At 54.1% G+C, this 14,900-nt stretch overlaps 1 protein-coding gene across 1 annotated transcript; it reads right to left on the reverse strand.

Annotated features, from left to right (window-relative positions):
• Positions 1 to 1,290: 1,290 nt before the first annotated feature.
• Positions 1,291 to 4,830, reverse strand: KRT36 (keratin 36). The gene is given in 10 exon segments (XM_007465239.1): positions 1,291 to 1,462; positions 1,850 to 1,857; positions 1,859 to 2,071; positions 2,239 to 2,364; positions 2,466 to 2,627; positions 3,189 to 3,336; positions 3,597 to 3,679; positions 4,374 to 4,486; positions 4,489 to 4,731; positions 4,734 to 4,830. Coding segments are annotated over 10 exon segments (1,365 nt in total).
• Positions 4,831 to 14,900: the final 10,070 nt, after the last annotated feature.

The raw sequence follows: 14,900 nt of genomic DNA on the forward strand, positions 1-14,900 counted from the left end.
TTTCCCTAAGCTCCAAGATGTGTTTGCTGCACCTCTGGCTTGTCAAGCAGGTTGAAGATTCATGTTTAGCACCAACTACCTGGTGACATAGACAGAACCAGTTCTTTCCCATGGGTCTTGGACTCAAGTAAGAGCCCAGAGGTAGAGAAAAGAGGGAAGGGGGTCGGAGAGAGACAGAGACAGAGAATCTGTGCGCTGGGAAGAGTGCCCGAGCTAGAGTCAGAAGAGCTGAGCAATGGCCTCATCCCCACCACTCACTGCTGTGTGGCCTGGGGCAAGTCACTGCCCTCTCTGGGCCTATATTCTCAACTGAAGAATGAGGTAGGGGGACAAAGGAGGCATGGGGCCCTCAGACTTCTCACAGGCCATGCTTCTCTGATCAGAGGGGCCTCCAGCCTGAGCCATGCCGAGATGAGCATGGCTCAGCCAGTGGAATCTGAGGCACTCTGAACTTTGCTCCACAGTGAGGTCTGGCTGTCCCCTCCCCCTTCCCCACTTCACTGTCCCTGCCACCCTTCACTTCAGCCCTGTGTCCAGTGTTAGGGACTTGGGTTCACCCAACCTTCCCACCTACATCTCCCAGCTCACACAACTCCCCTCCCTGGAGTGGCTGGCCCAGGCTGGCTGCTTGGAGTTTGCCTCTCTGGGTGGCACCCCCGTCCTAAACTGTCCCCAGTGTCAGGCCTGGAGGTGGCCAGCGAGGTGACAGGAGCTGGACAAAGGAGCAGAAACTGAAGGGAAGAGAGAACCACCAGACCAGGCAGGGCTACCGAGGAGGACAGCTTGGGAGCCTTTGCCTCTCCTGGGGCCGCCCCAGGTGGTCCGCATGGGCAGAGCCAAGCCTGTAGGTTATGGCCAGCAGCCATCGGATTAGCTCAGCATCTGTTCTCATGGACTAGGCCCTAGGGTATCCCTGTTATGAGATATTTTGAATCATTCTGTCACATCCTACCACTCAGAGCCAGAGGAGACAGACCTGAAACCAAAATCCACACCTTCGCAGCAAGCCCAGATCAAACACCCCCAGTAACTAACCACAGAAGATCGACAGAGGCAAGTTTGCTTTGCCAAGAGAACACACTCTATTGGGTAAATTTCCAGGAAAACCTAGCTTTACACGGCATAGAAGCAGTAAATGTCAGAAACAGTCCAAGAAGTATCTTTGGTAGAAAAATCTGTTGATCAGGGAGTTCCTCTCGGGAAGCGGGGGGGGCGTCTTTTAGAGCCAGGACCCAGAGGGGTGTCCTCCTTCCTGTGGGCCAGGGCCTGCCCCTTGGGCTGGGCAGCTGGTTACAGCAGCTGCACGTGCTTCCTGCTGGAAATGACTTTCCCATCTCCTATCTCCTCCGTGATGGTGCGGATCTGGGTGCTGATCTGGGGAGCCGGGGCGCAGGGCACACTTGAGATGTAAGGAACTCTAACGGCAGGCTTGCATTCCGTGGCACAAGGGTGGGCAGGCAGCCTGAGGAAATGAGATCATATCAGGGTGTTTGGCATTGGCCATTGGACTGACATTCGTGTTCAAATGTAAACAGGGGTCAAGTGAGACAGGTGGGTGACAATGACAAAGGGCTCAGACAGTGCCTCTGAAATCCCCAAGGGCTGCAGGGATGAAGACCAGAAACTCCCAGCCAAAAACAATGGTTGGAGAAATGCCATGAATGGGGCTGACTTGTCCCCCTGCAAAAGCCCAAAGCCCAGGGCTGGAAGGAATCTCTCTGAAGATGCTTTGATCAATCCCGCTTCATCTGTGCAATAACCACTCTAGGACTGATGCCCTCACCGCGGCACTGAGGGTTGGGTCCAGGTGAGCCCTTTCCACAAGCCGGGACCTCCGGAACCCACTCACTTGCAGTCTTTCTCCCTCCAGCAGGCAGCGGTAGGTGGCAATCTCTGACTCCAGGCGGGTCTTGACGTCCAGGAGGACCTGGTACTCCTGGCTCTGCCGCTCCAGGTCACAGCGGATCTCGGACAGCTGAGCCTCCACGTTGCTGATCAGGCACTGCATCTGAGCCAGCTGGGAGCTGTGGTGGGCCGCAGTCTCTGCCAGGGTGGATCCCAGGGAATTCCGCTGCAATGGGAAAGAGAAATCACTCCCAACAGGAGGGAATCCCACCCAGAGACCCACAGCCCTGGGTATCTGGGTACCACTTGCGATCACACCCTGTGATAACCGAGGCTGGTGGCTCAGGGTACCTTCCACGAGCTTGGCCAGCCACTCAGGCAGGGGCCACTCACCATGCTGTGCTGGGCCTGCAGCTCGATTTCCAGGGCATTGACCGTGCGTCTCAGTTCAATGATCTCTGTCTGGCAGCACTGCAGATGCTCCGAGCTGGACACCACTTGCTGGTTCAGCTCGTCAGTCTGAAAATCATGAGAGGACCCAGAGCATGGTCAGAGCAAGTGAAGCTACTGTCAAGGGTGACCCCTCCCCAGGAGCTTGTCCTGGGCTGGCCCGGCCCCACCTGGGTGTTGAACCAGGCCTGCACATCTCTGCTGTTATTTTCCACCAGGGCCTCATACTGGCATCTCATCTCATCCAGGATCTTGTTGAGATCCACTGGTGGGGCAGCATCCACCTCCACATTCAGCCGGTCCCCAAGTTGGCATCGAAGTGTGTTGACTTCCTGCAGAAAGGAGGCAAGATGGCATAAGGCTGTGAAAAGGATGCTGGATGTGGGTTCGACTGACCTGGGTAAAAACCCTCCTCCTTCAGTTGCCAGCTGTGTGACATTAAGCAGGATACTTAACCTCTCTGAGCTTCAGCCTCCTCGTGCACCTCTACCTGCCTCCTCAGAGGATTTGGGAGAGTAAAGTGAGACGATGCAAACACCAGGCAAATAGAATCATTATCAGGCACTACCCTCCAAATGGAGATTTAGTGTCATGGGCAGGAGTCTGGGATCTGTGTGACATTAGGCAAGTGATTTGACCTCTCTGTGCCTCAGTTTTCTCATCTGTAAAATGGAGCTTGTAATAGTATATGCCTCCTGGGATTATTGTAAGAATGACATGAAGTGAGAATGAAATGCAAAGTGCTTCCTATAGTTCCTGGCACACAGTGGGCCATCAGTTAATGTCAGCTGGGCTTACTGTGGAGGTGGTTGTCATAGTTGTTACACCCAAGGGTCAGCAGTGGCTCCCTGCTGGATGGAAAACATCGAGAGGGTGCGTGGCATCAACCTCACCTCCTCATGGTTCTTCTTGAGGCACATCAGCTCCTCCTTCAGGGACTCCACCTGCATCTCCTTGCACAGAGCCAGTTCGTCCAGGATCCAGCGCAGTCCATTGGTGTCAGCCTCCACCAGCTGCCGCATGCCCAGCTCCGTCTCGTACCTGCACGCACAGACCCCTGCCGAGTCTACAGCAAAGCAGCCATGCACAGGCAGGGCCCACTGCCCTGCTGACCAGCTGCAATGGCTGATTTGGGGTCAGCATCACTGTGGTCCTTTCCCTTGGCCCGAAAGGGATCCAGGAGCGATGCCACATTTCCTACTTACAGCTCAATCTGGCCTCACTCCCACTCACCAGCTCTCAGAGGCAGGGGACAGAGGCAAGGGAGCAGCACAGAAACCTTCCTAGATCAGGCCACTCACTTAGTTCGGAGGTCGTCAGCAGCCAGCTTAGCATTGTCAATTTGCAGAACCAGCCTGGCATTGTCGGCCTTACTCAGCAGGATCTGGGGAACAGGGGGTGTCCCCTGAGCTGGGGAAGGCCCAGCAGTGTGGGGACAGGTGGGGAGGGGACAGCCCAACTTTTGGATGCCATGCTTCTAAGTACCACCAGCACCTTTGGCATTTCCAGCCCTGAACATCCTGAGCCCAGGTGTAGAAGGAGAATCATTCCCGGGAGGGGCATCACAGGGATGTCAGTGGCCCTCAGTTCTGACATCCGCAACCCCAAAGTGGCCCAGTGGGTGAGTGGAGAGAACCAGGCCGACCTGGATTCAGGTTCTGCATCCAACACCAACAGGCTATGGGATCTGGGGCAAGTTGCTGCACCTCCCTAAGATTCAACTTCCGCATCTGTTAGATGGATCCAGTAATATCCATCTCTATAAGATGAGGAGTAAACAAGCGAAAGGATAGGAAGTTGTCAGGCACAGTGCTTGTGTCCAGTAGGGGCTTGGTGCATGTGACTGCCCTGTCTATAGCTGAGACAGCAGAGGGAAGGGAGGAATGGCTGGATTGGAGGGGAGGTTACAAGCAGCAGAGAGGTCTGGGTCCCCCAAGAAACGAAGACCCTAGAGAGAAAAGCTGGCCCTAATAGGAGAGAGAATCCCCTAAGAGCTACAGTCCCATCTGCAGTGGGACGAGACAGACCCCTCCCAGGGTTTGGGCTGCTGGGCTGGAGAGGGACCAGGTCCCAGTTACCTTCTGCTGGAGCTCCTCAATGGTCTCGAAGCAGGACAGGTAGTCTGGGCTGATGTACGGGATCTGAGACTCATACCACTCCCGGATGCGGCTCTCCAGCTCTGCATTGTCCCATCCAGCTGGCGCACCTTCTCCAGGTAGCTGGCCAGCCGGCCGTTCAGGAACTGCATGGTCTCCTTCTCGTTGCCATTGAAGGAGCCCTCGCAGAACCAGCCCCCGCTCCCAGTAAAGCCGGAGAAGTGGTACCCAGAGGACAGGTAGGAACGAGGCGATCAGCTCCCAAGGCCGGAGAGGCCCAGCCTGACAGAGGAGGCTGACCCCCGAACACCAGAGAGGCCAGGGACTCTGCAGGAGCCCAAGAGCGGACCCAGGGCACCCGAGAGACACCACCTGTGGTGCCACAGAGACCTTTGATGGACCCAGAGGAGAAGACTGGAGAGCAGAGCTGGGTGGCCATGATGCTGGCAGAGAAGGTTGCAGCTTAGCAAGGAGCTCAGGTTCCGACTCTCATGGCCTCTCTGGGGCATTTATATACACTTTCCATGGGGTGTTGCCATGTTACTCTTAGGAAAGCCTGTTCCTATTCCAGGAAGTTAGTCTCATTAGAATGTGATTTTTTGCTACCCATCCAAATTCCTTGCCTTATAAAAAAAAAAAAAATTAGTTCACTAAGTCAGGACTCTAAGCTCTTGTCATTTCCTAGCAGAATATGAATTTTATTGCCTCCTCAAAGTTCTTGTACCAGATCCCATGAATCAGGAGTGGCCTCACAAATGACATTTGGTACCTGCCCTGCCTGCATGCTTTTCCCAAGGAGCCAGGTATTTGTCACCTCTGTCCACTACCCCAACCCCCCCTCATAGCTGCTCACCTCTGCCTGGGCCCCTGGGATGGTGAGAAGGGAGCAAAGGGAACTAAAATTCATGGAGCAATCATCATGTGCCAGGCTCGTAGTTATTTCTTTCACACCTCACAACAATCCTGAGAGGTGTTCAATATTATTTCCCTTTCACCAGTGTGGAGAGTGAAGCTGAGAATGGTAGAAAGAAAAAGAAAGAAAGAAAAGAAAAGAAAGAAAGAAAGAAAGAAAGAAAGAAAGAAAGAAAGAAAGAAAGAAAGAAAGGAAGGAAGGAAGGAAGGAAGGAAGGAAGGAAGAAAAGAAAGGAAGAAAGAAAGAAAGAAAGGAAGGAAGGAAGGAAGAAAGGAAGGAAGAAAAGAAAGGAAGAAAGGAAGGAAGAAAGAAAGGAAGGAAGAAAAGAAAGGAAGAAAGAAAGAAAGAAAGGAAGGAAGGAAGGAAGGAAGGAAGAAAAGAAAGGAAGAAAGAAAGAAAGGAAGGAAGGAAGGAAGGAAGGAAGGGAGAGAAAGAAAGAAGGGAGGGAGGGGGAGGGAGAAAAAGAAAGAAAGGGGGAGGGAGAAAAAGAAAGAGGGAGGGAAAGCTTGCTTGAGATGAACAGGCAGTGAGTACAGATCTTGGATCTGAAACCAGGGCTCTCGGACCCCAAATCCCACGTCCTTGTCCCACTGCTTCCCCCATACAACCAAGGTCAAGTGCAGGCACCCAGAATTTCGGGACAGGAGACCTAGGTTCAAACCCTGGCTCTGCTGATGATCTACCCTGTGATGCTGAGCACATCACTCCCTCCCAGGCATCCTCAGGGTCCTCACTGGGACAGTACAGATCATCAGCCTGCCCTGCCTGCTTCACACAGATGCAAGGAGAGTCAAACCAGGCCAGCAGTAGAAGTGTTTTAAAACCCGTCGGGGGCCGTAGAAAAGCTGGTTGGGCTAATAGGACAGTCTTTGATGATGGTGGCTGGCAAAGCGTCGTGGCTGCTTTGGAGGGAAGTTTCCTTTGTGACCCCCAATTTCCTGAACCTAAGAGGGTAAAACCAGGACCCTGGACACCCCACGGGTGCCTAAACAGGTTACAGAAACAGTCAATGCAGCAGACCCTTTGGGCAGGGAAGGGAGGAACAGATGACACACTGCCAGAGAGTTAAGCAAGCCAGGAGGAGAGCCTGAGAATTCAGGACCAAAGGTAAATTCAGGCTTCCACCCTCAAAGTGGGTTTTCCCAAGGCTTGAGCAACCTGCTCACTCTTCGTCCACATAGACACACACAGCAAGACTGGCATTTACAGAAGCATCTATGTGCTTCTGAAGCTGTAATTTACCAACCTCTTAAAACACAGTATAGGGCTGCCCCGGTGGCGCAGTGGTTGAGAATCCGCCTGCCAGTGCAGGGGACACGGGTTTGAGCCCTGGTCCGGGAAGATCCCACATGCCGCAGAGCAACTAAGCTCGTGAGCCACAACTACTGAGCCCGCGTGCCACAACTACTGAAGCCTGTGCACCTAGAGCCCGTGCTCCACAATGAGAGAAGCCACTGCAATGAGAAGCCCGCGCACCGCAACGAAGAGTAGCCCCCGCTCGCCGCAACTAGAGAAAAGCCCGTGCGCAGCAACGAAGACCCAACACAGCCCAAGATAAATAAATAAATGAAATTAAAAACAAAACAAAACACATTATAAGCTTCTCTCTGAAATTACTCAGGAGGGTTGGCTATGGTGCACACACCTCGCCCAGTTCAGTGGACACCTCAACAGGATGCCCTAGAGCCACCTGATGGGCTCCCCGGGGTGCACATGCCGTGCGGCCCCTCCTAGGAGGGACAGCCGGGGCATCAGGCCTCCAGAGCTCCGCTACCTCAGCAATGGTTCCTTGAGGTTTCTCAACCTCGGCCCTGTGGGCATCGCAGACTTCGTAATTCCCAGCGTGGGGGCTCCCTGTGCATAGTGAAGTGTCAGCAGCATCACTGAACTTTACCGCCAGATGCCAGTAGCAACCTCCTCCCCCAGGCGTGACGACCAAAAATGTCTCCAGATGCTGCCAAATGTCCCCTGGGTGGCAAAACTGCCCCCAGTTGAGACCCACTGGGCCATCAGGACAGGGAGATCTCCTGTAAGGGCCTCCTTTGTTTTCTAGGACAACTAGTGCAGAGTCTGGCTGTCACTGTAGGGCCCATTCAGGCAAGTCCTTAATGCACCCATGACCCAACTCACTTCATTTGTGACACAGCATGCTCATCCTGAGGGTACCACCTCCTATGCCCCTGACACGGCTCTTCTCTCTTTGGGGTCTCTGGCTGCTGGAATCTGAAGTTAACGTTCTCATTTTCTTTTTTTTTTTTTAATCCCTCCACTTGTGCAATCCGTATCTGAAGCTGATTCTAAGTTTCTCTCAGGGCAATTGAGTGAGCAGCTGTCTGCTGCTTCGGCTGTGTCCTGTCACTCAGTACGTACATCCAGAGGGCCACTGTGGGCCAGAGTCCAGACAGGTGTCTCCAAGGCTGTGAAGAGAGGCACGTGCCTCTACTGGAGTGAGTGACAAGCTGGCCAGAGAAGGTCTTTCGGTCGCCCTTGGTCCCCTGCCTTTCTCCATGGTGTAGACTGCAAGGCCACCTCTTGGAGGGAAGTGTGGTAGAGAGGCCTCATGGGAGGAATTCCTCTGCTCTCTTTCACCTCAGAAGCCTGGACCATCACGGGATGAACTGAGGCCCGAGAGGAACAAATGCTCTTCCTGTATCAGAGGAGAGAACCCAGGTTTCATAGGGCTGCTCACCTCCCGAGGCAGCTCAGCCACCCATGGTGGCCCTGGAGAAAATCCACCTGCTCAGCGTTAAGTACGTCAGGGGTACCCAGGCATCAGGTTTTATTTCAAAATAGGGTCCTATTCTGAGACCATCCTTTCTAACATGAATCAAAAATACACTGGGCTAAGAGTCAGGGGGCCTGGACTCCAGGCCGGCCTCTGCCTCACTCTGTTTGAGCCTCAACCACTCTGGGCCCCAGAGCCCCATTTGGAACAGGAAGGGCCTGGACAGGGTGAGCTCAAGGCCCTTGCATCTCAGACATAGGATTTAAGGCCCAAGTGTTTCCCATGGAGCCGGCCAGGAGTCACCTGGACGTGTCTGTGACTCATTCACCATCAGCCACTGACCCTTCTTTGTCATTGACCACAGACAAAGTGGAATTATGGAGGATCAGCCTGTGACACGGTTGGGTTTTCTCTTCTTTGCGGTCCCCATGGAACTCAGTCTCCCTTTGCCTCTAGGTCTACTGTATGGCTGTTAGCATAACACCATCTTGGGCCCTTACCATTCCTCCTGTCCTTCTGCTGACCCTACCCAGGACTGTACTGGGCAGTAAATCACTTCTCTATCATCAAGGACTTTGTAGTTAATAGATATTGTCTAATAATCATTAGGACCGGGTAGCCTCTGGGCTCTGTTAGTCCCCAAACAATGATGTAAACCTTCCATGACATATTCCCGGCATCCATGAGACTAGTTACCCATTCATAAATCTTGACTCAGGAATGCACGTTCTGTCTCCAAGCTCCTATCCCCATACCCTAAGTTAACTATAAAGTTGTCCCAATGGCGCCTCGGTGGTGTGGAGTACAGCTGCAGATGCTTCCAGATCGCTGTCAGCCCCATCCCACCCTGTGAGTAATAAACTGATCCCATGGATTAGATGGAGCTGTCTGCCTCGCTTTTTGGTCTCAAGATGCCTTCTCAGTTCGGTGGGCACTTATCCTTCCCGCCATCCTCTGACATCCTCCAACACCTGCACACCAGGAAAACACAACGGCTCGGCTTCCTCCCAGCCTCCCTCCATAGGCAGAGGCAACATGAGTCTACCTCCCAAGGCTGGTCCCTAGAAGGGTCCATTTGGAGGTGCAGTGTCACCAGGACATTAGTCAGTCATCCCAGCATGTCCAGGCTGAAATGATATCTCTGGCCAACTGAGCCAACTAAGACTTGGCTTTGCAGAAGAAGGGCTTAGAAAGTATCGGGCAGGACAGCAGGGGCCCTGGGCCTGGACTCAGCCAGACCTTGGTTTGACCTCCTTAATTCCTTCAAGCCTCCATTTTCCCAGAAGGTGAGTGGAGCTCATAATGCCATAGTCACAGGATTGTGACAAGTAAGTTGAAACGTGCTTGATAAACAGGAACTCACTTCACAGATTTAAGAGATCAAAACTCTTCTTAATGGAGTTCCCTGGTGGTTAGGTTTCCAGGTTTTCACTGCTGTGGCCCGGGTTCAATCCCTGGTTGGGAAACTGAGATCCCATGAGCCGCGTGGCGCAGCCAAAAAAATATCTTATAGCCCATGTAGTCTGAGCCCCAGCTGAATGCTATTTCCAGGGCACAAACTGCTCAACCAGGTTTCATGGGATGCTGATTCGGAGGCCTAACCCAGCCGTGCAAGGAAAGACAGCTGCTCAAAGAGGTTGTAGCTGGGACTGTGTCCAGAACTGCAGGGGCCCTAGACTGTAGCCAGGACTCTCTGGCCTCTGACCTTTACTGTAAAAGCTCCTAAAAGCTCCCTGACCCCACCTATTGCAGATACAGGTGCCGGCTTGGGGACTACAGAGCTGACAGGATGCTCTCTGACCACCATGACCTCAGCTTGAGGAGCAGGGGGAAGAGGGAGGATGCTGCTGCAGGAACAGAAAACACTCTTGCTTTCCCCAAGCCCACCTTGGAAAGCCACCAGGTTCAAAGTCAACGGCTGAGTTCGTGACTCCTTCTTTGGTAAAAATAGGTCACCACCCTCAAATGAGCTTCCATTTGAAAGCCAAGGTTCTCCGTGGGCAAAGACCCAAGAAGTCAAGCCTGAGTCTCCTCTACCCAGCTCTGAGCTGTCTCCCTTCGATGCAGAAGGCTTCAGGCACCGCCTGTCACAGTGTGCCCAAGGAGCCCTGCTCCTCTGATCTGTGGTCAGAGTGTGCCAGCACCCACAGTGCCCCAGTGGCACTGGCAGAAGCAGACAGTGGACCATGGGGCAGCCAGATCACCTACGACTGGGCAGCAAGGGTAACAAGACCATTCAAAAAGCCCAATAGGGGGCTTCCCTGGTGGCACCGTGGTTGGGAGTCCGCCTGCCGATGCAGGGGACACGAGTTCGTGCCCCGGTCCTGGTAGATCCCACATGCCACGGAGCAGCTGGGCCTGTGAGATCTAAGAAGTGCTGACCCCGTCTGTGTCTTAACCTTTTTAGACTCCTACCCACAACGCACCCAGAACAAGGGAGACTCACACTGATTTCATTCCCCTCAACACTAGTGTTTTTTCCTTGTAACAAAGAGTTTGTTCAAGCAACAAAGCACTCAGGATACCCGGCCCCTCCCTGAACAGCAGGGTTACTACATACTCTGTGTCAAATAACCACATCAAAACTCCTACCAGATCTCCTGCCAGCTGATGTTAGATTTTAGTACAGACAGGCAGGAACAGGTCCACAAAGTTGAAGGAAGCATTATGGTAGGGGAAAAGAATCTTCAATTATGACATCTCGAGCCACCAATTTAATTTGTCCAAATAATCAGAAAAAGGTCTTGCTTAATCGGTTTTGATGGTGGAAAACTCAGGGCGGTTTGCAAACCTGCTGAGGGTAGGGTTGCCAGATTTAGCAAATAAAAATACACACAACATTTGGGACATATGTATACTAAAAACTTATTCATGTGTATTCGCAACTCCAATTTAACTAGGCGTCCTGCATTTTCTCTGGTAATCCGCACTAAGGAATCATCACTGTTTGAGAACTTTGGCCAGACAAGACACAGCTGTTCCTTCCCTCCTTCCCCTGTGACTTGTCACCGTGACTGGCCGGTCTCAGGAACAGGTATAATGGGCTTCCCTTGGAAAATCGTGACTTTCCGTCCTTTGTCCCCCCATCTCAGTGGCTGCCATTTTTGCCCTCACAGGCCCAGTGAGCCGTATTCAGAATAGTGCTAAGGTGTCCTCTCTCTCTCCTGGACACCTCAGTGACATTCCACCCCGATGGTAGCTGCCTTCAGTGGGGTGACTCAGTCCTTCCTCGGCAAGATTTGGCAAGTCTAGCCTCCGTTTCCTGGTCCCCCGGCCTGTGCTCCCCAACTTGCGCCTACCCGCTGCTGTCGCCAGGCCTCACCAGCCTCAGGGCAGTCTGAGTGCACACACTAATTGACCATGGAGGTCTTCCCCACTCCCTGGCTGCCCCTCTACAGGGCTCAGAGCCAATGCTAGGGGCCTCAGGAGAGCAGCGAGGTGACCACGGCCCTTGGCTTCTCCCGAGACTCTATAGGGCTCTGCCAGGCTCCTGAGCATCCAGTTTCTCAATGTGCTGCTCCGTCGATGGTCCTGAATCCCCACTGGGCCAGGACCTGACTCTAATTAGGCCTCGAAACTCCCCCTTTACCAGGCCCAGAATCACCCTGGGACCCTCATCTCCCCCCAAATATAAAGGTACTTTCTCTCGCCCTTGGGTATAGTTTTGGCAATTGTCCAGGGCTGCAGGATTCTGCCCCAAACTGTTCTTGCCATTGGGGTGGCCCAGAGAGCTGCCCTGAGCCCAGTCTTAAGCCGTGTCTCTCCAGTTCTCTCACACCCAGCTCTGCCATCTGCATCCTAGGGCCACTTCTGTCTCGCCTACAGGCCAGCTCTTCCTGCACAGCTGCACTGGCTGAACGCTCCTGTCTGTCTGGAAGAGTCCAGGACCTCCTGCTCTGATCCACTTGGTTGCTAACTCCCCCCACCCAGCTTTTATGGAGAATTCCAGAGCTGTCACTGCTCTCCCTGATGTCCTTAGAGAACCTGTGGTTTGTGGGAGATGCGCAGACCAATGAGAGAAGCTGGTGCCTCAGTCTCCCGTGTCCCCTTGATTCAGGTACCACTTAACTGGACCACAGAGGAAGCTCCCCAAACACCCTGTTTGATTGGTTCCATCGTCTGCATTTATAGGGGCTGGTGTTGCAGTCGACCTCACTCTCTTCCTGCTAATGACAGTTTGTCTGAAAAACAGACTATGGGCTCCAGGCAGTAATTAACCAGGTTTTATACTGGAGGTTCTACTTTCAAACTCATCTGCGATGAGCTGGATGAAAGAAGCCACAGAGTTATTATGGCTGTTCGTAAAAATGGGCCAGAAAGAGTGAATACCAGCTCCTTGCCAACTCCCCCAAATCCCCACCCCCTCCAACAGGTGCCCACCCACCTGATCCCTCCCAAGCGCTGCAGGAGAGTGGAGAGTCTGATGTGCTCAGCTCTTTGAGAGCCCCCCAGGACAAGCTGCTCAGAAGGATGCGGCCTGCATACCCTGCTCCTCTCCAGCCCCCAACAGCTCCAGGAACACCATCTAACAGGGGCAGGTCCCAGCCACCCCGAGATGCACTGTCCCAGGCCAGGAGGGAAGAAGAGCACAGCCACTGACATGGGGAAGCTGGGACAGTGCGTCATCACACCCCACGGACCACAGCCCTCCTGTGACATCTCTTCCTCTCTTCCCTCAAGCGAGATTCCCCTTACTAGGAAGCCCCAGGCACCCTCATAATACTCAGGGTCTTCTGTGGACCCTCGAGGCTGCTCCCCAAAACAGAGGGGCAACAGGCACCCAAGGGGTCTCGGGGCTGCAGCCCTGCCCTTAGCCATGGCCTGCTGCCCAGCTGCCCCACTCAAGGCTGCGGACTGGACAGGGTCTCATGTCGGGGTCAGGTTTAGTATCCTGTCCCTCCACTCCATGTCACGGCAAGTGGCTAAAGTGGCACTGACATGCTTTCTGGAGTGAGCCTGCCCCCTGCAGGGCCCAGGCAGGACACACAACCCCATTAGGGAAAGCAGACATGCACTGGTCCATCCACCCAGGGCAGAGCCTTTGGGAGAGGGAGGCACCTCGTGCCCGGGGTGAGGAAGAGGCTGACTGTGCAGCCAGGAGTCACACAGCAATCAGCCACCGTCGTGCAGCACTGCTGTGAGGAGGCACATCCCTCCCAAGCTCTGAGGCACTGAGATGCTATGGGCATATTCCACGGTGACGACTTTGTCCCCTAAGCATTGGGGCTTAAGTGAGAGCCTGCTTCTGCCACAGATTCCAGAGCTGAAACTTTGGCTTTGACAGAGGGCCAGCCACAGTCTTAGAAAGCACGTTGGAATGTGGATCCCGGCTCTCCTGCTGGGCAGGTCTCTCAACCAGTCTGAGCCTCGATCTTCAGATGTGTAAAATGGGTGCAACAGCGCCAACTCAGGGTTGTTGTAAAGATGAAATGAAATACAGAATAAAAAAGAGCCCTAGGGCTTCCCTGGTGGCGCAGTGGTTGAGAGTCCGCCTGCCGATGCAGGGGACATGGGTTCGTGCCCCGGTCTGGGAAGATCCCACATGCCGCGGAGCGGCTGGGCCCGTGAGCCATGGCCGCTGAGCCTGCGCGTCCGGAGCCTGTGCTCCACAACGGGAGAGGCCACAACAGTGAGAGGCCCGTGTACCGCAAAAAAAAAAAAAAGAGCCCTAGACAAATGCTGGACACGTTACTTTCCCCTTTATTAGCATCCCCTCTATTTTGGCATCTTTTGCATTAACTGGCAACCATTGACATAGAGGCTAGTCAGCCTCCATGGACAGGGCTGTTCCTCACAGCCCTGGGAAGCAGGGGTGTTGAGCCTGGGGGAGGGGTGGGGCACGTGGGCACCTGGCCAACATCAGGGAGGGGCAGTATTGACCAAGTAGGACTGATAAAGCTGCCCTCCCTTGAATGGTCGCCCCATGCAGATGACTGAGGGGATGAAATGAGTCCTGGATAGAAAGAGCAGATTGCCCTCCCCTCCCCCAAGCCTCTCCCACATCTCAGACCAGAGCCCTGAGGTCACCACCCCTGTCCAGCTCAGGAAGTCTCCCGGATTGGCTTTGAGAGAAACACCCACACACACACCCCCACCCCAGGGTCCCCTCCAGGCCTCCTCGGGATTCCTGATAGGGCCACAGAGATCCTCGGGTGGAGCGCAGCTTCTCGATATCCTCCCCGGGGTCTGGGTGAAAGGGTCCCAGGCCAGAGCCCCTACCAGGCCCGGGGTGCAGCTCATTTCACTGCTCCACATGGGCAACTAACCCCACATACCACCAAGCGCCCCAGCACTGGCTCAGAAAAGGAGGGGGCTGCTCCCTACACAGCCTTGGCCTGGGTCTCGGGAAGAGGGGCTGCTCCAAGCCCAGAAAGGCCTGGGAGGGCCTTGCACCAGTCCTGGGGCTCAGGTCTCAGGGCCTCCTCCAGCCCAGTCCCCTCCCTCACATCTACAGGACAGTGTGCTTGTCTACCTCTTTCACTGCGCAGAGCTCGTCTTCCTTGTCAGCTCTCATTGCTCCATCCAACACATTTACTGAGCTGTCCAGGAGGATGGTGATGAGGACAAAACGATCCCTGCCCTGAAGGAAAGAGGACAACAAAGCTTAATTTACTGAGCACTTACTACAAGCCTGGACTGTTCTAAGCATTTGACTTTCATAACTTCCGAGGGAGGTGGTACTTAGGAGGTAGGAAAGTGAGCCCACAGGGTTCAGTGGCTTGGCCAGGGTTACAGGTGGAATCAGTGGCAGAGATGGGACACACGCCAGGATAGTGTGGCTCCAGAGCCTGTGGCCATCGCGCCCTGCCCTCCAATAATGGCCAGTACAGGGGGCCTTGAGGACAGGTGGGGGAGGGTGGGAGTGGTAGGG

The sequence above is a fragment of the Lipotes vexillifer genome, unplaced genomic scaffold (genome assembly GCF_000442215.2).
Source record: "Lipotes vexillifer unplaced genomic scaffold, Lipotes_vexillifer_v1.1 scaffold591, whole genome shotgun sequence".
Taxonomy (NCBI): domain Eukaryota; kingdom Metazoa; phylum Chordata; class Mammalia; order Artiodactyla; family Lipotidae; genus Lipotes; species Lipotes vexillifer.